At 56.1% G+C, this 21,526-nt stretch overlaps 1 protein-coding gene across 1 annotated transcript in view; it reads left to right on the forward strand.

Moving 5' to 3' along the window:
- Positions 1-13,688, forward strand: part of TFEB (transcription factor EB) — a 47,891-nt gene extending 34,203 nt beyond the window's left edge. The window contains exons 2-9 of the mRNA XM_036870434.1: positions 6,920-7,145; positions 7,226-7,480; positions 8,369-8,446; positions 9,976-10,096; positions 10,187-10,243; positions 10,751-10,826; positions 11,449-11,596; positions 12,594-13,688. Of these exons, the coding sequence (XP_036726329.1) occupies positions 6,936-7,145; positions 7,226-7,480; positions 8,369-8,446; positions 9,976-10,096; positions 10,187-10,243; positions 10,751-10,826; positions 11,449-11,596; positions 12,594-13,082 (1,434 nt within the window). The 5' untranslated portion in view covers positions 6,920-6,935 and the 3' untranslated portion in view covers positions 13,083-13,688. The remainder of the gene's footprint in view (positions 1-6,919; positions 7,146-7,225; positions 7,481-8,368; positions 8,447-9,975; positions 10,097-10,186; positions 10,244-10,750; positions 10,827-11,448; positions 11,597-12,593) is intronic.
- The last annotated feature ends 7,838 nt before the right edge of the window (positions 13,689-21,526 follow it).

A 21,526-nucleotide genomic window follows, 5' to 3' on the forward strand; every position in this document is an offset into this window, starting at 1 on the left:
TCTGTGTGTGTGAGGGGGACAGTACTGGTACTCATGTCATGAAGTGATCGTGATAATTAAATAAGGTGCTTTGAACCATACCTGGCGCATAGTAAGTACTCCATAAGCATTAGTATAAAATATTTTTCCTCATAAGAAAGATATACAGGGACTTCCCTGGTGGTCCAGTGGTCAAGAATCTGCCTTCCAATGCAGGGGACGTGGGTTTGATCCCTGGTCGGGGAACTAAGATCCCACATGCCTTGGGGAAACTAAGCCTGCGTGCTCTACAGCCCGCACGCCACAGCTAGAGAGAAGCCCACATGCCGCAGCTAAGACCCGACGCAGCCAAATAAATAAATTAATTAATTAAAAAAAGGAAAGATATACATGTTCATTATAGAAAAAGAACAACATTCCAAAGGTAAAAAGAAAAAAAAATCACTCATGATTACATCATCCAAAGAAGTCAGTAATATTTTAGTATATTTCCTCCCAAGAGGTTTTTCTACACATATTTGTACATGATGATCAGATTTTACATACAATTTTGCATCCTACTTTTTGTCACTTGACATATCCCTGTGTTACTTACTGCAAATACAACATTTGATGAGGAGGAACACAACATAATTTTTTTTTTTTTGACTGCGTGGCTTGCAGGATCTTAGTTCCCCAACCAGGAATTGAACCTGGGCCCTCAGCAGTGGAAGCGCAGAGTCCTAACCACTGGACTGTCAGGGAATTCCTGAACACAACATAATTTAACCGTCCTATTGCTGGACATTGAGATTATTTTTTATTTTTCACTATATAGTGTGATGGGCATCTTCATGCATAAAAGCCTTTTCTGCATTTGAGATTTCTTCCTCAGGCTAGTGGATATTTTTTAAGGCTTTGATACATATTGCCAAACTGCTCTTCCAAAGAGGATGTACCAAGCTACATTCAGGCAGTTGCATTGAAGCTGCCTGGTACCAAAGGCATTTTAAAGTCGTAGCCACACTTGGGTGGGGGAGGGGAGAGGGTAATTTGTTCAACTTTTCTTTTACATTCTTTAAGGTCTGCCCTCATTCTTACGTAAAATTTTAATGAAAGTATGACACACCTACAGAAAAGTGTACAAACTATTGAGTGAGCATCTGGATGCATTTTCATAAACTCGACACTCCCGTGTCACCAACACCCGCATCAAATTACAGAACATTCTTAGTCCCCACACCCACCCCAGGCTGTCCTGTGCCACCTCCCTATCACTCCCCCCGCAAGAGTGACCAGGATCCTAACTTCTAACACGCAAGATTCATTTCCCCCGTTTTTGAACTGTTTGTACATCGATCGTGCTGTGTGCGTGTTTGCCTTCTTTTGTTTGCTATTATGTCTGCAAGAGTCATCTGAGTTGTGTGTAGCAATAGTTGGTTCACTTCCATCACTGAGCAGCATTCCAGGGCATGGAGGTACCACAACTTCTTTATCCATCTTCCTGTTGATGGACGTTTGGGTGGTGTCCAGTTTTGGCCACTGTCTATAGCGCTGCTGTAAACTTTCTAGTCCGTGTCCTCTGGTGCCCACATGGATGCTTTTCTGCTGGGCAGATACTTAGGAAGGGAGTTGCTGGCTCATGGCATCTATGTATTTTCTGCTTCCTGCTCATATTTTTAAAGGATCATCTGGAAGGCAGAAAAATCCCCAGGGCAGTTCAGGCCCCACAAGCAATTGAAGGGAGGTGCCTCGGCTCAGGGCTTTTTGGGGGGCCCTCCAAAAAGGGATCATGTCCGCTCTGAAGGCTTGTGTCAGGGCTGTAGTAGAAACTGAGCTAGGCCTGGGTCCTGGCCCTCCAGCTCCAGCTGGCATGTGGCTTCCGACCCTGGCCTGTGCCTCCAGAGGCCACTCAGTGTCCTCACCAGGGGTCCTCAGCTGGCCTAACAACCATTGCGCTGAGCAGGGCAGGGCTCGGGCCAGGCTCCAGGTGGAGCTGGGGGCACCCAACTTCGGACATGATTGGAAGCAGGTTGGGCCCCTCACAAACCCCTAGAAGCTGCCCTACTTCCTTTTCCCTTGTTTTAAAAGAATCACACAAGTAACGCATCTTCACATCCTAGGAGTTAAGTGCTTCGAAAGTGGAATGAGAAACTATAAAAACACCTCTTTGCCCCTCCCCACTCTACTGCCCCTCCCCAGAGGTAACACAGTGAACAGTTTGGGTGTTGGGGGTGCCCAGATGAGTGGATAAGACGTGGGGGCTGTGAACCAGGCTGCCTGGTTCAAATTACCCTCCTGCTACTTATCGGCTGTGTAACTTAGGGCCAGTGACTTCACCTCTCTGTGCCTCAGTTTCTCCCTGAAAATTGAGGGCAATAATAGTCACTGCCTGGGGTTGTTGTGAAGAACAGATGAGTTAATAGTTGAAAAGCACCTAGCCCAGCCCTGACCCATGGCAAGGATTCAAAGAGCATCTTGATTCTTCTAGTCTTTTCTACACATTTACTCATTTCCTGCCTAAGTGGGCTCCGGCTGTACATTTTATTCTGCAGTTTGATTTGTCTACTCAGTGCTGTATCTCTGAGATCTTCTTTCCTATATCTGAGACCTTTCTGTTCTGGGACCCTCTTTCTCCTTTCGTCTCCTCATGGAGTCCACTGATTTCTCCCTGTCTTTCCCCTCCCTCTGTCCACATCTTCCCTTGGAAAAGGTTCTGACCAGCCTGTTCATACTAAGGCATAAATGACTGACGAGGGAGGCTGGTGTGAAACCAGCTCAGGCCCCTGACCAGAGGAGGGCACAGCTTCGGAGGGGAGTCAGGACCCACCCGTTATCAAATGCCTAAGGGCTGTTAGGTGCGTTCTGCACACTCGCTGTGTCTCCTTGAATCCTCACAACAACCCCAAGATGCAGATGCCATTATTGGCTCCATTTTACTGGGGAGGAAACCAAGGCACAGAGAGGTTAAGTGGCTTTCCCAAAGTCACCCAGCCAGTATGGGCAGAGCAGGCATTCTGGCCGCCTCTGTTGGACTGTGAAGTCCATTTTGGTCACAACTAAACTAGAACCCCGACACGGCTTAGGGAAGGTAGAGGCAGGTGGGAGGTTCTGGGGGAACCGCAGCAGAGGCGGCCCGTGGATTCTGAGGGTGCAGATGGGGGCAGCTCTCATTGCCTCGGCTGCAACTTAAGCCCCTGCTATGTTTTCCATGCTACTGGGCAGGGGCAGGAATTCTCTGGAGCATCAGACCCCCTGGTCCCCTCAGGAGGAGGGGACGGGGAGAAGGTTCTTGGGGAAACACCTTAGCCCCAGGGTCTGCATCGTAGTGGGCACTCGAGTTCCCGGTGTTACCGAGTACATGCACGGTGGACCCTTTCCAGGCCTGGTGGGTCTGACGTCAGATGATGGGGAGGGTCTGGGGCATTTTAGATCTCCCGTGTTCCTCCTCTCAGCCCTTCCTGACCAGACTGGGCACTGGGGGAGGCTGCGAGTGGCCCTTAGGCTTTGAGTGAGCAGGTGTGCTTGGGGGTTGGGGGGGTGTTAGCACCCCCAGGGTCTCTCTTGGACCCCCCCATCTGCCCTCGGATCCCCTCACCCCTGAACTCCCGCCCTTAACCCCACACCCATCCCACCTGGCCACGCTTAGAGCAACCCAGGCTGGGAGCCAGGGCAGGGGGCTGGGACTCTGCGGGTAGAAGCAGCTCTGCGAGGGGGGTGAAAACTTTGACAACAGGGTTGGGGATGGAGAGTCACCTTCTGTCAGAGGACCAGGGACAGGCTAAGGCTTCTGACACTCTCTGATACACAGACAGCTGAGGTTCATAATTCAATATCCTCCCCCAGGAGGCTCTCACAGACCCCGGCGGGGTGGTGGGACAGGGATTCCTGCGTCCATTTTACAAATGAGCAAACTGAGGCTGGCGCAGGCAGTGAGAGGCTGGGCGGGCAGAGCCCATGTTCTCGCCCAGCCCAGGATGGGCGCCCAGCCCTTTGTGAGAGAAACAAGGGGCTCGTTCTCCCTCAGTCCTCCCCGTGCCGGCTGGCACTGCCAGGCTCGGTGTCTGCACCCTCACCCCACCCCCGCCCCCATGGGCCAACTGAAGTTAGATTGTTCCTGAGGGGGAGGGGCTCACTGCATTTGTGAGCGGGCAGGGGGGGTGCAGCTGCGAGGGGAGTGAGCTGGGCTGGGGTCAGAGCCTGTGCGGTCTGCAGGGCTGCAGTTGTGGGAGGGCGGGCAAAGACAGGCTACCCCTCTGTAGGAGCACAGGACAGAGGTGGAGGCTGCAGATGTGTCCCTGCTGCAGGACAGAGGAGGGGGGGAACGGGTGCGTCTGCTCCTTTCTCCTTGGGAGCTGTCCTGCAGGGAGCGGGACAGAGAGACCCCTGGGGCTGAGGCAGCCTCGTCACAAATTCCTGGCCTACGGGGGCAGAGAAGGGAGGAAGGGAGGTAAGGTTAGGGCCACTGAGTACTCAGCCCTCGAGATGGGTAGTGCTGCTCCACTTTGTAGGGCGGGATGCAGGGTGATTAGAAGGAGCCCTGGCTTGGGGGTCAGGTGGCTGGGGCGGCCCTGGATCAACCAGACATGCAACCTGGGACAAACGCCTTCCCAGCTCTACATGGAGACATGATGGTCTGAAGACCCTTCACCCTCACCCACCATGAGCCGGGGAGCCAGAATGTGGGATTGGGTCCCAGCACTGTCCCTGCTGCCCGAGACCTAACCTCCCTGTGCTTCTGTTTCTCCTTATCTGTAGAAGGGGAATAATAACCAAAGCTACCAGATGGGGCTGTTTGAGGTTAAAGTGCTTGGAACAGTGCCCAGCACACAGTAAATGCTCAGATAGATGCAAATTATTATTACTTCCATGATCCGGTGATTTTCACTGAATATATGCCAGTACCTTCCGCTAATGCTGACTTAGTCTGATGTCTGGCATTAGGCAGAACATGTCAGCCTGTGCTGCTTTCCTTTGCCACCCCCAGAGGTCTGGTCTCATCCTTAGGACCTTGGGGCACAGCTCTGGCCTCTGGTCTATGCTGTGGCTGACCCTCCAATCTTGTGCTGATCCATCACTCACCCACTCAGCCTACCAAGTGCTGCACACTGTTGAAGACACAATATTTTCATTTAACGCTCTCACCAATCTTCTGAAACTCTTTACAGGTAAGGGAACTGAGGCTCAGAGAAGTTAAGTGACTTGCCCAAGGTCACACAGCAAAGAAGTGGCAGAACTGAGATTCAAGCCCTGTTTGTAGCACTTGCTCAACTACGAAGTTGTATTGCCTCTTGCAATATCGCTGAGAGGGGACCCTCCAGCCCCTGTCAGGACCTTATGGCATCTGGGCACCCCCAGGGCCCCTGCACCTCTCAGAGAGTCTCAGCCCATCCCAGCTGGGAAGGACCTTAGAAATCACCCAGTCCAAGGTTTTCATCTTGTGGATGGGGAGATGGAGGCTCAGAGAGGGGGAGGGATGTGCCCAGGGTCACTCAGTGAGCTAGGGACAGAGTGCAACCAGCTGCAAGACTCATTCTGTCCTGTCCTGCCCCCTTCCCAAATAGGCCTTAGTCCCTTGTCCTCCTGAGACCCTTCAAAGATCAGGGCTGATGTGCTGGGTGGTGGAAAGCTCTCCCTGGGCCCTGGGAGGACCAGGTGCCCTGCAGTGGCCCTCCCTGCGCAGGGTTACAATGGCCTGAGGACTTGCCTTTCTCATTTACTGGACTGTAGATGCCAGGAGCTCAGGGACTGCAGCTGGCTCGCTGCTGTATGGCCAATGCTGGTTCATAAATAGTAACCATTCCTGCACATGTTCATAGAGCCCTGAGGCACAGCAGTGAACAAGACAGACAAAATGCCTGCCCTCAGGGGAGTTTGCATTCCTGTTGAGAAAGAGATAGAGAATGAATTGAAATAAGTAAGCAAAAATGTGTAATATTTAAGATGGTGATAAGTGACATGGAGAAACAAAACAGGGAAGGAGCATAAAGTCGTGGGGGGAGGAGCTGGTGGGGGGTTTGCAGTTTTAAATAGGGTAGTCATGGAAGGTCTCTGTAAGGAGGTGACCCACTTGAGTGTGGAGGTGAAGGAATGAGCCATGGTGGTGTCTGGGGGATGGGCACCTCAGGCGGAGGGAAGCGCAGGTGCAAAGACCCTGAGGTAGGAAACGTGCCTGGTATGTCTGAGGGATTGGGTGTGGCTGGAGCAGATGGAACAAGGAGGAGAGTAGGAGATAATAGGGTCACAGGGACCATGAGGTGGGGACAGATCATAGAGGGCTTTTTATGGTAAGGACTTTGGCTTTTACACTGAGTGAAACAGGAGCCATGGAGAGTTCTGAGCCGAAAGAGGGACAGGATCTAACTTTGGTTTTAACAGGACCCCTCTAATTACTGAGTTGCAAGTAGAATGTCATGGGGCAAGCAGGAGGGAGTCTGACGTTAGGAGGCGCCTTCAGGAAGCCAGGTAAGGCATAGCAGAGGCTGGGCTCACACTGGTGGCAGCGAGGCAGTGGCAGAGGAGGATGTATTTGAGGTCAGATCTGGAGGCTCACCAGGTGGCATGAGAGAAAGGAGTCAAGGTTGACTTCAAGTCTGGGAGGCTGACCTGGAGGGAGTCTCCATCTCTGGCCCAAGAACCAGCAGACTTGGGTTTAAGTCTCTGTCACCCACTTGCCTGGTGACCTTGGGCAAATTTCTCCCCCTCTCCTGTAAAATGTGGTTGCCCTTGTCCTGGCCCCTTCCCCAAGACCCCGTGCACTTTGTTTTGTTTTTTGTTTGTTTGTTTGTTTTGGGCTGCACGTCGTGGCTTGCAGGATCTCAGTTCCCTGACCAGGGATGGAACCCGGGCCCCCTGCAGTGGAAGCACAGAGTCCTAGCCACTGGACCGCCAGGGAAGTCCCAGGACCCCATGCACGTTGACGGGGACCGTGCCTCACAGCACTGCCCCCTCCCGTCCGCAGGGAGCCAGCAGCCAGCATGGCGTCACGCATCGGGCTCCGCATGCAGCTCATGCGGGAGCAGGCGCAGCAGGAGGAGCAGCGGGAGCGCATGCAGCAGCAGGCCGTCATGCATTACATGCAGCAGCAGCAGCAGCAGCAGCAGCAGCTGGGGGCGCCACCCACCCCCGCCATCAACACCCCCGTCCACTTCCAGTCTCCGCCGCCTGTGCCCGGGGAGGTGCTGAAGGTAAGGCCTGCTCCACCCTGACCCTTCGCCCCGGTCCTCGGAGCCCCCGCCCTGAGCCCTTTACCTCCTCCCCCCTCCAGGTGCAGTCCTACCTGGAGAACCCCACCTCCTACCACCTGCAGCAGTCCCGGGACCAGAAGGTGCGGGAGTACCTGTCTGAGACCTACGGGAACAAGTTTGCTGCCCACATCAGCCCTGCTCAGGGCTCCCCAAAGCCCCTGCCAGCCGCCTCCCCGGGCGTGCGGGCCGGACACGTGTTGTCGTCCTCAGCCGGCAACAGTGCTCCCAACAGCCCCATGGCCATGCTGCACATCGGCTCCAACCCTGAGCGGGAGGTGAGTGAGGAGCTGGCCGGTGCCTGCCACCAGCGGAGCTGGGGCCACGTGCTGCGCTCCTGGGACTCCTGGTCTAATGGCAGAGGCAAGATACTGCCCTCAGGGAGCCCCCGTCTGAGGGGAGACGCGGCCCCGCCCTCGGGGAGCCCCGGTCTGAGGGGAGACGCGGCCCCGCCCTCGGGGAGACCCCGTCTGAGGGGAGACACGGCCCCGCCCTCGGGGAGCCCGGGTCTGAGGGGAGACGCGGCCCCGCCCTCGGGGAGACCCCGTCTGAGGGGAGACACGGCCCCGCCCTCGGGGAGACCCCGTCTGAGGGGAGACGCGGCCCCGCCCTCGGGGAGCCCAGGTCTGAGGGGAGACGCGGCCCCGCCCTCGGGGAGCCCCGGTCTGAGGGGAGATGCGGCCCCGCCCTCGGGGAGACCCCATCTGAGGGGAGACGCGGCCCCGCCCTCGGGGAGACCCCGTCTGAGGGGAGACACGGCCCCGCCCTCGGGGAGCCCGGGTCTGAGGGGAGACACGGCCCCGCCCTCAGGGAGCCCCAATCTCCCAGGAGAAACATCCCTACTTTGGAAACCTCTGCTAGGGGGACACAGGAGACTCCTACAGGAACGCCCAGCACACCTGCAAAGCCATGTCCTGACAGAGGGTATATAAAGCCATCTCCCTGCGCAGCTTGGCTCCTTGGGCAGAGCCCTGACCTGGGCCTTGGGGCCTGGGGGCCCTGGGCAGCTCATCCCCTCTCTGGGTCTGTTTCCATCCCCCCAGATGAGCAGATGGGGTGAGGTGGGCGCCAAGGTCCCTTCAGGTCAGTGGCTGTCCCAGTGCCCCTTTTCCCCTGCCTTTCTCTGAGTAGGCACCCCCCAATATGGACTATTTTTTCCCTTTCAGTTTGATGTCATCGACAACATTATGTGTCTGGACGATGTCCTGGGCTTCATCAATCCAGAAACTCAGATTCCCAACACGGTATTGCTGGCCAGGGCGGGGCGGGTGTGTCAGAGGGAAGGGCAGTGGCCCTGCAGCGGCTGTGAGCCTGGAGAGAACTAGAATGTCTCCTACAGAGATGAGAGTCACCTCCATCAAATCATGTGACGAGGGCCCAGGGTCCGGCAGAACTGTGAATCCAGAGGGTGCACCTCAGCCTGCGCGCATGGTGGGGCTTGTGGGGGGAGAGGGGCTGGGGAGGGCTTCCTGGGTCGTGGGTGGGGCAGGAGGCACTGGTACTGAGGGGAGCAGTGTGGCCCCAGGAAGGCCTGGAGCTGATGAGTTTCTCTGAGATATGGGGCCCCCTCTTCTACCAAGCCCAGGACCCAGAAAGCACAGGCCTGTGTCCCTCACTCCGAGGGGCAGGTGATTTCAGGCTGGTTCGGTTCCCTCCCTCCGGCAGCCTCCTGGCAGCGTTAATGCTCTCTGGGCTTCCTGGGCAGAGGTGACAGGGCAGGTGGGAAGGGGTCAGGCTTGGAATCCAGAGGCCTCGATTCTGGCTTTGGCTGTGACTCTGGGAAGTCCCTTAACTGTTCTGAGCCCCTGGGGATGATGCCTTCTACCCACGGGCTGGTGGGAAAATTAGATAAGGCAAGAAATTGGGGGTTAGCTCTGCACAAGGGGGGACAGGTACTTACACTGAGCAGGTGGAATTGCAGGTGTCCCCTTCCCTTTTTTTTGGAGATCCCTGAACCTTAGCTGCTCACGCCTGCCCCTTGGGCCCCAGCCCATGCTGCTGAGGGAAGTCAAGGCGTCAGTCCTCAATCCCCGCTGCCTGGTGACAGTGCCCAGGGGCTCATCAGGAGTTGGCCGGGGCCAGTGGGTCGGAAGCCTGCTGCCAGCAGGGGCATCGGGGGCTGGGAGGCCAGAGAGGAGGGCACAGCGTCTGGCCCCTTTAGTGGGGGCCAGGGTACCCTGCAGAGTTCTGGGCCTGTGATTTGCTCTGCGTGAATGTGTGGCAGGAACTGCGAAGATCTTTCCAGAGCTCAAACCTGTCCCAGTGGGGCCCGTTTAAACCCCCAATGGCCGCTCATCACCAAGTCCCAGGGGCTCTGCAAGTGGAACCTGCCCTCCAGCGTCCGGCAGGATCTCCCCCCACTCCCCCGCCACCACTGCGCTCCTTCAGCTTGAGGTGCTTGTGACCTCATGCTCTGTCCTGGCCGCTTCCCCGCTCAGCCGTCCCCCTGACCATAGTGCCCTTCCTCACCACGCCCTCTGAAAACCTTCCAGAAACTCCAGAATAGATTAGCTGCCCCTCCCCTTGGCTTCCAAAGGCCCTGGGGGAAATCCTCTCACCCACTATCTCCTCTCTCTCCAGCTGCTTCCCAGCGCTGGCTGGTTGCTCCTTGAGGGCAGGGGCTGCCTCTTATTCAGCTCTGGACTCTGCCCTGGGTGACCCCAGCGCAGCCTCCCCCAGTGTCCCGGGGAATCCTGGGACGATGGGCCCTGGGGAGAGCCCCCCGAAGACAGGGGGCTGCTCATCGGGTACCCTTCCCCACCTCACCCTGCAGCTGCCCCTGTCCAGCAGTCACCTAAATGTGTACAGTGGAGACCCCCAGGTCACCACCTCCCTGGTGGGCGTCACCAGCAGCTCCTGCCCAGCCGACCTGACCCAGAAGCGAGAGCTTACAGGTACCAGCCCGCTGCTTCCCTGCGCCCCAGCTCCCGAGTCCTGCCACTTCCCTTCCCCTCCCAGCTCCTCTCTCCTCTCCTGTTCTCCAGATGCTGAGAGCCGGGCCCTGGCCAAGGAGCGACAGAAGAAAGACAATCACAACCTCAGTGAGTCTCCCCAGCCCCTCTTCCTCCCCTCACCTGGGCTGGCTCAAAAGCCACTCTCTGTCCTGCACAGCTTCTAGGAAGGATTCCCTACCCAAGGCCTTAAAATCCTGGCATTGGTGTGACTGGGTTCAGCACAGCCCTCTTCCCGTCAGCCCTTTCTAGGAAGGGGTGGGAGAGGAGCTCCAGGGAAGAGGTATTCATGAAATTCCCAGCACTTCAGAGGGAATGAGTTTATCAGATTGTTTTCTTTAGGGCGTGGAGTCTGGGAAGGAGTTCTGGGCAGTGGAGAGAGAGAGAGCCTTCCCCAGGCAGCTTCGCCCGCTGCAGCCTGACTCCCTTAGCTGTGTCCTACCTGCCCCCGACACCCTCACCCCCATAGAAATCCCATTTGGTTGGTCACCCATTACTTCCCAGAAGGACTAAGGCATCCCTGCTTGGGCTGGACCCTTCGTCCCAGGTGGGGTCCTCATCCCCCTAATGACCCCTCCTGGAATTTGTTACTTTTAGTTGAAAGGAGACGGAGGTTCAACATCAACGACCGCATCAAGGAGCTGGGAATGCTGATCCCCAAGGCCAACGACTTGTGAGTGGGTTTCCTGGAGGAAGGGAAGGGAGGGCAGCAGCTCACAGGTATTAACTGCTGGTTGCCAGGGGGAAGGGATGGGAAGAGAATCCCTTGGTTGCTGCCTTAAAGAGCTTATCATCTATTTGGGAAAAGAAGATTCCTCCCTCCCCCAAATAAGGAAGGCTCAAGACAGAGGAGCAGATGTCCCAGAAGTGAGGGTGGGGTCAGGGGTGCTTCCTGAAGGAGGAGTCATGCTGGAATCATGCTGGGAAAGTTTGGCGAGGCCACAGGACTGGTGCAGAGGTGGTCCAGGGACAGGAGTAGTGAGAGTCAAGGATGGGTGTGGGTGTGGGTGTTGGTGGCAGGAATGGGAGGCCTGGGGAAGGAGGCTGCTCCGAATTGCTTGGTTCCTGGGATTAGTGACGTGGGTGGTGGCACCATAGTTACCTGGGAAGGCCCGTTCTGTGCAGATGGAGATCAGCTTCCTTCATAAGTAGGGGTTGGCTGGATCTGGGATTTGGGGCAAAGTTGGGAGAGGCGGCATAAGCTCCGAACAGGGTTTTACTTCCACCCACTAAGCTCCTGGCAAATACTTGACCCCTCCTCTGAGCATGCACCTCTGATTCTGCCTGGCCTGCAGGGATGTGCGCTGGAACAAGGGCACCATCCTCAAGGCCTCTGTTGATTACATCCGGAGGATGCAGAAGGACCTGCAGAAGTCCCGGGAGCTGGAGAACCACTCTCGGCGCCTGGAGATGACCAACAAGCAGCTCTGGCTCCGCATCCAGGTCTGGCCCCTGAACTTGGACTTCTTGGGTAGCTCGGACTCCTGACCCCTGGCCTGAGTCCTGACCCCAGGGGCAGTGCTTATACTTCTGAAGTTGGAGACATGGGGATGATGCCCATGAGGAGGGAGGATGTATCAGTCAGGATGTCATAGTTTGGTAACAAACAATCCCCAGCAGCTTTAAGCAACAGATGTCAGCTGGAGGCCCTGTTTCGTGAGACCCTCATTCTGGGACCCAAGCTGACGGACAGGCACATCTAGAGCTGGCTCTTAAAGCCATGTGTCACCCTTAGGGTGACACTTGTCCCTTCTGCTCACATTTCCTCCATCAATGCAAGCACATGCCTATACCTAACGTCAAGGGGGCAGGAAAGGGCAAACCTACCCCTGTGGGAGGCAGAGAGCTGGGACTTTATGGTGAGTAATGCTAAGAATCACCACAGGGGACAAGAGAAAGAATAAAGGCTTGGGGGAGTCCATCCTACCACCTAGAGCTGCCTAGTCCTGGCTCTGTGTTGAAGGCCTCTTGTCCTCTTTGGACCTGAGGCTGGTCATCTATACAAAAGGCAGCTGGACTACAGCTTAAAATTCTTCTATTTCTTATGGTAGATAATACAATTCACATTACAATCCAGCACACATAGCCATACTCAAAGTGAAAAATCAAAGTTTCATGAAAGAACCCTCATCCTTAATAGATGCAGTGCATTCTGATAGTTTCTCGTCTAGTCTAGTCTAGGCAAGTCTATTTCAATTAAAAAAATAGAGAGCTGGTCAAGGCTCACTGTAGTGGTTTCCCAACCCACTCATGAGTTGCGACTTGTAGTTTGAAAAAACACTGGTCTAGACTCTAGAGCTGCCCTATGCTTCCTCCCAGCTGAGACATTTTGTGGTCTTGGGTGCCACAAAAGGGGGGGCAAGGGCTGCAGCAGAGGTGGGGGGCGGGCAACGGGTGCCCACGGGTGTGCACCTCCAGCCTCTGTCTGCCGCACCTGCAGGAGCTGGAGATGCAGGCTCGGGTGCACGGCCTCCCCACCACCTCGCCCTCGGGCATGAACATGGCCGAGCTGGCCCAGCAGGTGGTGAAGCAGGAGCTACCCAGCGAGGAGGGTCCGAGGGAGGCCCTGCTGCTGGGGGCCGAGGTCCCCGACCCTGAGCCACTGCCGGCTCTGCCCCCCCAGGCCCAGCTGCCCCCGCCAGCCCAGCCAGCCCAGCCACCGTCCCCATTCCACCACCTGGACTTCAGCCACAGCCTGAGCTTTGGGGGCGGGGGCAACGAAGGGCCCCCAGGCTACCCCGAACCTCTGGGGCCAGAGCATGGCTCCCCGTTCCCCAACCTGTCCAAGAAGGATCTGGACCTCATGCTCCTGGACGACTCACTGCTACCACTGGCCTCCGACCCCCTCTTCTCCACCATGTCCCCCGAGGCCTCCAAAGCCAGCAGCCGCAGGAGCAGCTTCAGCATGGAGGAGGGCGACGTGCTGTGACCTGGGCCACGGGGGTGGGCCTGGGGGGTGGGAGAGCCAGGGCCACCTCCCTCCCACCCTCCAGCCTGTACTTGTGTGTGAAGTAGCCCCTGCCCTGCCTCACTCCGCCCTGTCGGCCCCCTGTTTGGGCTTAGTGCCCTTGGCAGTCCGTGGGGTCGGAAGCCCCCCACCCAGGGGCAGCCCTCTTGATGGGGCTGGGCAGGAATAGGCCTTCAGCCCGGCTCCCGGAGGTGAAATCATGAGGGCGAGGGAGGATACAGGGTGTGCTGGAGGTAAGACGAGGTCCTACCTTCTGAGCCTGGTCCCCCCACCGATGAAGGAGGACTCGTTGGAACCAGGGGTCCAGAAGTTCCTTCTTGGAGGCAGTGACTGGTCCAGGGGGTGCCCAGGCCTGCCTTTCTGGACTCTGATGGCAACAAGCCCGTCCTCCAGCCTGGCACTCCCCCCACCCCCCTTTGGTGCTAACAGCTCTCCATCAAGTGGTGTGAGGGCGGGGGTGGCCAGAAGAGGAGGCGCTGGGTTCAAGTTAGAGTGGGGTCACTGCTGGAAGAGCAGCTCCCCTCCAGGCTCCCCACTTTGTGCCTTTAGTAAACACTGTGCTTTGTACCTGTTTGTCCTGTCTCTTTGGAGGGGGGTCTGGGGACAACAGAGATGGGAGGATTCAACCCGGTGGGCTCCTTTCTGGATTCAGAGTTCAAATGCCCCCATGGGGATCAGGGAAGGGGGATACAGACAGGAGGGACTGAGTCCATCACCTAGTTTCCCCCAACTCCCCAGCCCTGCCCCATGGGAAGCTGGAGATCTAGCCTTACTTAGGAGGCTCGGGAGCTGCGGGGGGCCTTGTCCCTCCTCGCGGCCACAAGGTGGCGCCGCAGCCCTGCTGGTCTCACACCTCCAGCTGTGGCCTGAGACCACTGACACGGGTGATGTGGGAGACCCCGTTGCTTGTCCAAGTCTACTGCTCCTAACTGCTGCTCTTGGGCACTGTGGGTCCAGGCTACCCCTGGCCGGGGATGGGGGGCATGTTTCTCCTGTCCCCACCCCCAGTTCTTTCCCCTCCATAGGTGGGCTGCCTGATCTGTGCGGACAAGGCCCTCTGCCCTCTGACTTAGTGTCTCTAGCAGGACAGACTCCCTAGGAAATGAGGGGCTGCATCCTTCTGTGGGTTTGGGGAAAGAGGGACCATGTAAACCAGTTTGGGAGGAGGTGGGAGCACTCCCACCTGGGAGTTTGGGTGGATGCTGGGTGGTGCCCAGGGCATGGGTTCTGCTCCGGCACCATCAGGCAGCCAGGCCCCCACTAACCCTTTTCTCTCTCTGGGCTAAAGCTCCCTCACTGCACAATAGTTCCTGGGGCCTCTGCTCCAAGATCCTGGGGCTTTATGACCTCACCCAGGATGGGGGAACGGGCTTGGGGCAGAGAGGGGTGAAGGGGGAGCTTTTTGGGCCCTGGGTGTCTTGGGGGGAGGGAGGAGAGGGTCTCTGGGGGTTTCCCTGGTTCTCCCTCGACTTCCCACAGTCTCTTCAGGCAAAGACCAAAGTGGCTTCCCCCTCATGGGGCCCTATGAGGCCAAAGGGGCCTAATTAAAAAAAAGAAAAATCCCAGGATGAAAATGGCTAAGTGGGCAATTTCCTCCTTGCAGAATGGGAGATTGAATCAACGTTGGAACAATTAATGTGTGCGGGAGAGAAGGAAAGGGGGCCGGGTGTGTGGGTGCTGATGACGGCTGGGCTGGGGATTAATCTCAAGGTCAGATGGAGCCGTGGATGACTTTGTGAGTTGGAGCCAGCCCAGGTGCTGGCACCTCCTTCCAGTTCCAGGCGCCACCCTGCTGCCGGGCGGGACCTGCCCACAGCCTGGGAACCTCCCTTTCAGCCCCTCCTGGGGCAGGTCCTGGACTCTGGCTGGGAGATACCTGATGGGGGAGGCATGGGGGTGTGGAAATCCCAAGGCCATCCTTCAGGCCATTGAGGACTCTCTCCTACCCCCATCTGTTCTCCCCCTTCACCCTGGGGACTGACTCAGTGGAGTGGAGAGCTGCCCTCCTGCTTCCTCAAGCAGCCCCTCAAGACCATGGTATCCCCCCTCCACCTGCCTGCAGGCTTCCTGCCCCGAGGTTCCTTCAGCCTGGCCACCACCTGCAGCTGGGGAAGCAGGGTCTGGACAGCCAGCCCATGGGGCAGCACTGGGGAGTGAGTGGGGGGGAGGTTCTGCCCACAGGAGGGTGCCACAGAGCCAGGAGCGGGCAGCTGCCGGCTCCCCTGGCAGGGGTGGGTGGGGCCGATGTCTCAGCTTAGTTGTGCTTTTCAAGCTGTCTGCCTGCGGGCCCTGCAGGTTTGGTTCAAGCAGGCACAGAGGCTACCTCCAGAATTTCAGCAAGCCACCAGAAAGTGTTTGTGTATCTGAGACTGGTCTGCATGACCCTTAGCCCGTGGCTGGAATGGCGTCGGCCAACCGCTTCTGACTGGTGGTTATGAACATCTCTGATTAAAGAAGAAGAGGATGCAGTCTTCATCCACACCCTTTACTTGGTAGACAACACCTTTCCAGACGTCGGGTCCACGACGGGGAAACTGTTTGTAAAAAGGTGGAGTGGGTGAGGGATCGGTGTGAAGGCAGAGACGGACCTGTCAAACCCCCTCGTTTCACTGAGGAAACCCCATGGCCTTGAGAACAAGCCAAAGTGTGAAAAGGTAGTGGGGTCTGGGAAGGGGTCCAAGCCAGGTTGGGGGAGGACAAGCAGCTGCAGCTCCTTTGGGTCCCCTGTGGAGCCCCAAAGCCAAGCAGGTATACTGGGTGTGAGGGTCCTGCCACCCTCAGCTCCACACCCTGTATCTGCTTGTCCTTCCCCCACCAGCTGCTGGCTTCTCACCTCTTGTACTGGAAGGAAGTTGGGATCCGAGGCCCATGAAGTAAAATAGGCACACTCACCGGGGTGTACACACAGGAAGGTGGCTTTCTACCCCTGATGTCTGTGGAGCATTTCCCTGCTTGTTCAGATAGAAGGCCAAGAGTGGACTCCGGGCCCTGCTGAGGACAGGCCGGGGGTGGCGCTGGCTCTCAGCTCCTTATACCCACGTCCTCAGCATTGGGAAGTCTTGGACGTCCAACGGCATCTCCTCCAAGGCCTACTCCACCATCTGTAGAACAGGGCTGTCTGGGAAGCCAGAAGTGGAGTGAAGCCTGGGGTGGGGATGGAGGGGGGAGAAGCAGGACCTCAGTATGTCCTTCCTGGAATTTCTCAAGTTTCCATCACCCACCGTTCCTTTTTTTTTTTTTTTTTCCCCAACATCTTTATTGGAGTATAATTGCTTTACAGTGGTGTGTTAGTTTCTGCTGTATAACAAAGTGAATCAGCTATACATATACATATATCCCCATATCTCCTCCCTCTTGCATCTCCCTCCCACCCTCCCTAACCCACCCCTCTAGGTGGTCACAAAACACCGAGCTGATCTCCCTGTGCTATGCAGCTGCTTCCCACTAGCTATCTATTTTACATTTGATAGTGTATATATGTCAATGCTACTCTCTCACATCGTCCCAGCTTACCCTTCCCCCCCCTCGTGTCCTCAAGTCCATTCTCCACGTCTGCGTCTTTATTCCTGTCCTGCCGCTAGGTTCTTCATAACCATTTTTTTTTTTTAGATTCCATATATATGTGTTAGCATATGATATTTGTTTTTCTCTTTCTCACTTACTTCACTCTGTGTGACAGACTCTACGTCCATCCACCTCACTACGAATAACTCAATTTCGTTTCTTTTTATGGCTGAGTAATATTCCATTGTACATATGTGCCACATCTTCTTTATCCATTCGTCTGTCGATGGACACTTAGGTTGCTTCCATGTCCTGGCTATTGTAAATAGAGCTGCAATGAACATTGTGGTACATGACTCTTTTTGAATTATGGTTTCTCAGGGTATATGCCCAGTAGTGGGATTGCTGGGTCGTATGGTAGTTCTATTTTTAGTTTTTTAAGGAAACTCCATACTATTCTTCATAGTGGCTGTATCAATTTACATTCCCACCAACAGTGCAAGAGGGTTCCCTTTTCTCCACACCCTCTCCAGCATTTATTGTTTGTAGATTTTTCACCCACCGTCCTTTAAATCAGAGATTCTTCACTGCTTGGAGATACTGGCTTGGATGAGCGTCTCATATACACTATGGATATCACCCCCCACATAGCCTCCTAACAACGAACGCTAAGTTTAACCCTCCTGCTCCCAACCCATGCCTCCCTCCCCATCTCAGAGCCCGGGCCCCTCCACGCCACCTGGCATGTCAGCTGGAGCAACTAGAAAGAGCTCCTTCAATTCACCTCCTGTCCCTCACCTCCTGAGACCTTCACCTCCCAGGGTCCAGCCCCCATTCCCCTCTCGGGCTCCTCCAGCCTCATCTTTTTTCTTTGCTCTCTCTTTTCTGAGGGGGTCAGTGAAATTTATACAATATTTAAGCAGCCAGAGCCGAGTCCGGGAAGATATTATTAATGTAAAAGGGACGGGCTGCAAATGCTTTTGGACCTGGTTACAATTAGAGGGTGATTTTTCTAAAGGTCAATGAATTCAGATAATATTCAGGGGGGAGAGAAATTTAATACCTTTTTAGTGAATTAATTAATTATAATATTATATCGGCTTGGGGTTCTTTTCCAGAGTGATTAAGGGAGCGATCTGTCTTCTGTGAGGCCGGGGAGCGGCGCCTGCTGCCAGCGAGGACCCTGTCTCAGGGCTCAGGATGGGGGTCCTTCCCCCTCCTCTCACTCTGGAGGTGGCCAGGGAGCTGGAGGGGCTGCGGGTAGCAGGGGAGGCAGGCGGGACCCGGTCTGGGCCAGGGCAGGTGCGGTGATTGGCAGTGCCCTTTGCCCTCAGCCTGGCCCTCCTCCTGCTGCCTGGTCGCTGAGCCACGCGCCATAGCTTGAGAAGCTGCGGTGTGGGTTATGGCCTCCTCCTTTACACTTGGAGAAACCGAGGCCCACTGGGTTCAGGGCCTTGACCTGAACCCCATTATGAGTTAAGACAGACTGGGGTGGTGGAGCTGGCTGGAATAACAAGAAGGCTCCCCCCACCTCCTGGAAAATCTCCGTTGGCCTGTGTAGTTCCCCTTTCAGAAGAAAGAGGCTCTTTAAGGGCATAGTATGTGCCCAGGCTCTGCTTGTAAAATGAAAATGTCCCAGGAGTGCTGATAAGTCAAGTTGCTGTGAGGCCTGGAGAGGAAATAGCTAAGACTTCTGACACTGGAGAACCCTGAAAGCACCCTGGGGAGTGCGCCTCTCACCCACTTGTGCATTCATCCATGTGTTCGATCATTCAGTCACTCAAACATTTGTGGCATGCCCACTCTTGTGCCATCTCGGACAGACTGAAATAGCCCTTCGCGAGGGCCCACCGACCACATCTTGAGCCCCAGGTGCTCATCTGAGCGATGGAGGGTGGGCTGGGGAGAACTCTGTGGTCCCTTTCCACCCAGACAGCAGGCCGCCTCCACCTGAGGGCAGGAAGACTGGCTGCAAGATAGTGGTTATTCATTCTCTCAGCAAACCTTGAGCACTCCTTAGAGCCAGCTCTGTGCTGGGTGCTGGGGATGCCCTGGTGGATAAGGGACAGTCCCTACTCTCTAGCAGCCAGTCCCCAGGCAGGTGGGGGCGAGGAGACAGGCACATGAACAGCCATGGTGATTCAGCAAGGGGTTACAGGAAGGCAGAGGCGGTATTAAACTGAATCATGAGGGACCAGGCTGACAAGGAGACGGAGGGGGCATTCCAAGCACAGGGCACGCGGTGTGCGAAGGCCGCCTGTGGATCAGAGGGCTGGGGAGACGGGCAGCAGATGAAGCTGGGGGGCCCAGGCACTGACCAGAAGACTATTCCACGAGGCACAGGTTTTGGGTCCAGGAAGGCAGGGAGCAGCAGAACCAAACGGGCCTGTGCTGAAATGTGGGCTCTGCCGTGGCTTGCCGTGTTAAGGGGGGTGGGGGAGACTTTCTCTGCCTCGGTTTCCCTTCTGTAACTGGGGACTGCCATCTCTACCTCCCAAGGTTGTTGTGGGAATTAAAGGAATAACTGAAGGGAAATGCCAGGCACAGCATCTTGCTCAAGGTGTGGCTCCAGACTTACTTCCAGTTGGCCCTCGAGGGGCGGGTGGGTCAGGGCCCTGTCCCTGGTTGTCCCTGCAATTCCGGTTTCCTCCCCAGGGGGCTCCAGCGGAGGCCCTAGCCTGGGGACCTCTCTGGGGGCAGGGCGAGACCAGCGCTTTCCTCCCCTCCTCGCCGGGCCTCTGCTCCCCGCCCCACCGCTGTCCTTCTCCTCCCTCCCCCCGCACCTTGGCCTGGCTGCCCCCCGCCCCTCCCCCATCCTCTCCTCCCTTTCCGTGTGCGGCGGGCCGGGAGGGCCTTCCCATTGTACTATCTTTGGGGCCCTAAATTAAAATTGATGACATCTTGAAATGAGCAGTGAGGGTAATTTTGCTTCTGAGCCGGGATGCTAATGAGGCCCCTTAATGGTGCGAACGCCGAGCTGACGGGTCGTGTGTCACGCGCCGCGGCGAGGGGGGTAATGGCCGCGGTAAGTGCCGGTAATTACACCCTGTCTCGCTGTATTTTGGCAGCCCTGGCGGGAGAGCGGGGCGCTCCATCACCGCCGCCGGGGGCGCCCCCACCCACCGCGGGCCTGACAGCCAGAGATACCCCCCTACGCCCCGCCAGGCCCCCCAACTCCAGCCCCTCCCAAAAGCAGGGGCCTGGGGCCCAGCCCCCCATGCACACACTGTGTACAACAGCGCACACACAGTCACACGCGTTACAATTACACCACTGTGCCCCTCGCAGCCTGAGCACACACCCATCGTGTGCCCAGCACACCGTGCTCACCCATTATGCTCCCCACCCCCCGACACTCCATACCCTGGGAACACACAAAGATCCACGTACGCACCTTCGTGGCACACACGTATGTGTGCACACAAACATGTCCTCAAATAGCGCACATATGTTCAGTGCCCACTGTGCTTCAGGTCTGTTCTCTCTCATCCTCCCAACTCTCCTGAGCTGGGAGGTTGAGTCCCACTTTATGAGGCAGACACTGAGCTTTGGGAGAGAAGCAACTTGTCCAAGATCACACAGCTGGACAGCGGCAGAGGCAGGAGCGGAGGTCAGGTCTGTCTTACTTTGCAGTCTTGGCACCCACCACGCTTCCTCTCACGTGTGCCTGCTTATACACCTCTCCGAGTACAGACACATGCACGCCTGCATATGCACGTGTATTTATCACACCCGGGTCACATACAACCTCTGTGCACCCAAATACGGCTGCCAGTGTACTGTGTGGACATTCACCCAGGCACTGTCGACACACAGATGCGTGGGTGTACTTACACACACACACAGCTACACACACGTGCGTACGTGCTTGGATCACATGCTGTTCATACTCCATGCGCACACAGGGTGCTAGTCATGCAGCTGCTCCAGGCTCTGGCATCTCAATTTCTAAAGAAGGGGAAGTAAGTCCTGCTCCACTTCCCTCCCAAGTAGTTAACTATTGTTAAGGCAGAATGACAGCTACACAAAGGCGTGTGATGTGCCCTCGTACAATCCCCCGTGCAGAATTACACACCGGGTGCACACACAGACATTGTACAGATGTGCACACACTCTGAAAGTGTGGTGTCTAAGCTCTCCGTGCATACAACATGCAGCCTTTAGACACATTTCTGCACAGACATGATCCACGTGCAATGACCACACATGCACAGCCCTGGTAGAGAGCTCCAAGAGTGCATAGCAGTGAAACTGGAAACTCCACAAAGCCCACGGTACTTGTCATGTGTATATCCTACCACCCCCCACACCCCCGCCCTGCGCAAACGTTTATCAACCTGATTATAGTAGAGGGTAAAAGCATGGACTTTGGAGTTTGACTGCTGGGTCCTTGGCCTGGGTCCATCACTTTACTTGCTGTGTGACCTTGGGCAAGTTACTTAACCTCTCTGTGTCTTGTTTTCCTCCTCTGTAAAATGGGATAGGGATGTTGTAAGTGTTAAATGAGTTAACAGATTTTAAGCACTTGTGCCTGGCACATGGTAAGCTCCCAATAAATGTCGGGGCAAGGTGTGTATCGGCAACAAAGTGTGCACGTCAGGATGTGACAAGCAGTGAAGGATGGGCAGTGGAAAGCAGAAGACAGAGTGCCCACTTAAGCCTGGGGTGGTCAGGGAGGGCTTCCTGGAGGAAGAAGGCATTGGGCTGGGCCTTGAGAAGAACTGTAGGCACCATTAATTGAGCAATCTACTCTGTGCTGGGCCCTGCACTAAACACTTGGTATGAATTAATCCCTTGAATCTTCTGTGGCTCACAGGAGGTGGGTACTGTCATGTCCACATTACAGATGAGGAGAAAAAGACCCGGAGAGACTAGGTAACTTGTCCAAGGACAGGAAGGGC

This window comes from Balaenoptera musculus, chromosome 11, assembly GCF_009873245.2.
Source record: "Balaenoptera musculus isolate JJ_BM4_2016_0621 chromosome 11, mBalMus1.pri.v3, whole genome shotgun sequence".
NCBI lineage: Eukaryota > Metazoa > Chordata > Mammalia > Artiodactyla > Balaenopteridae > Balaenoptera > Balaenoptera musculus.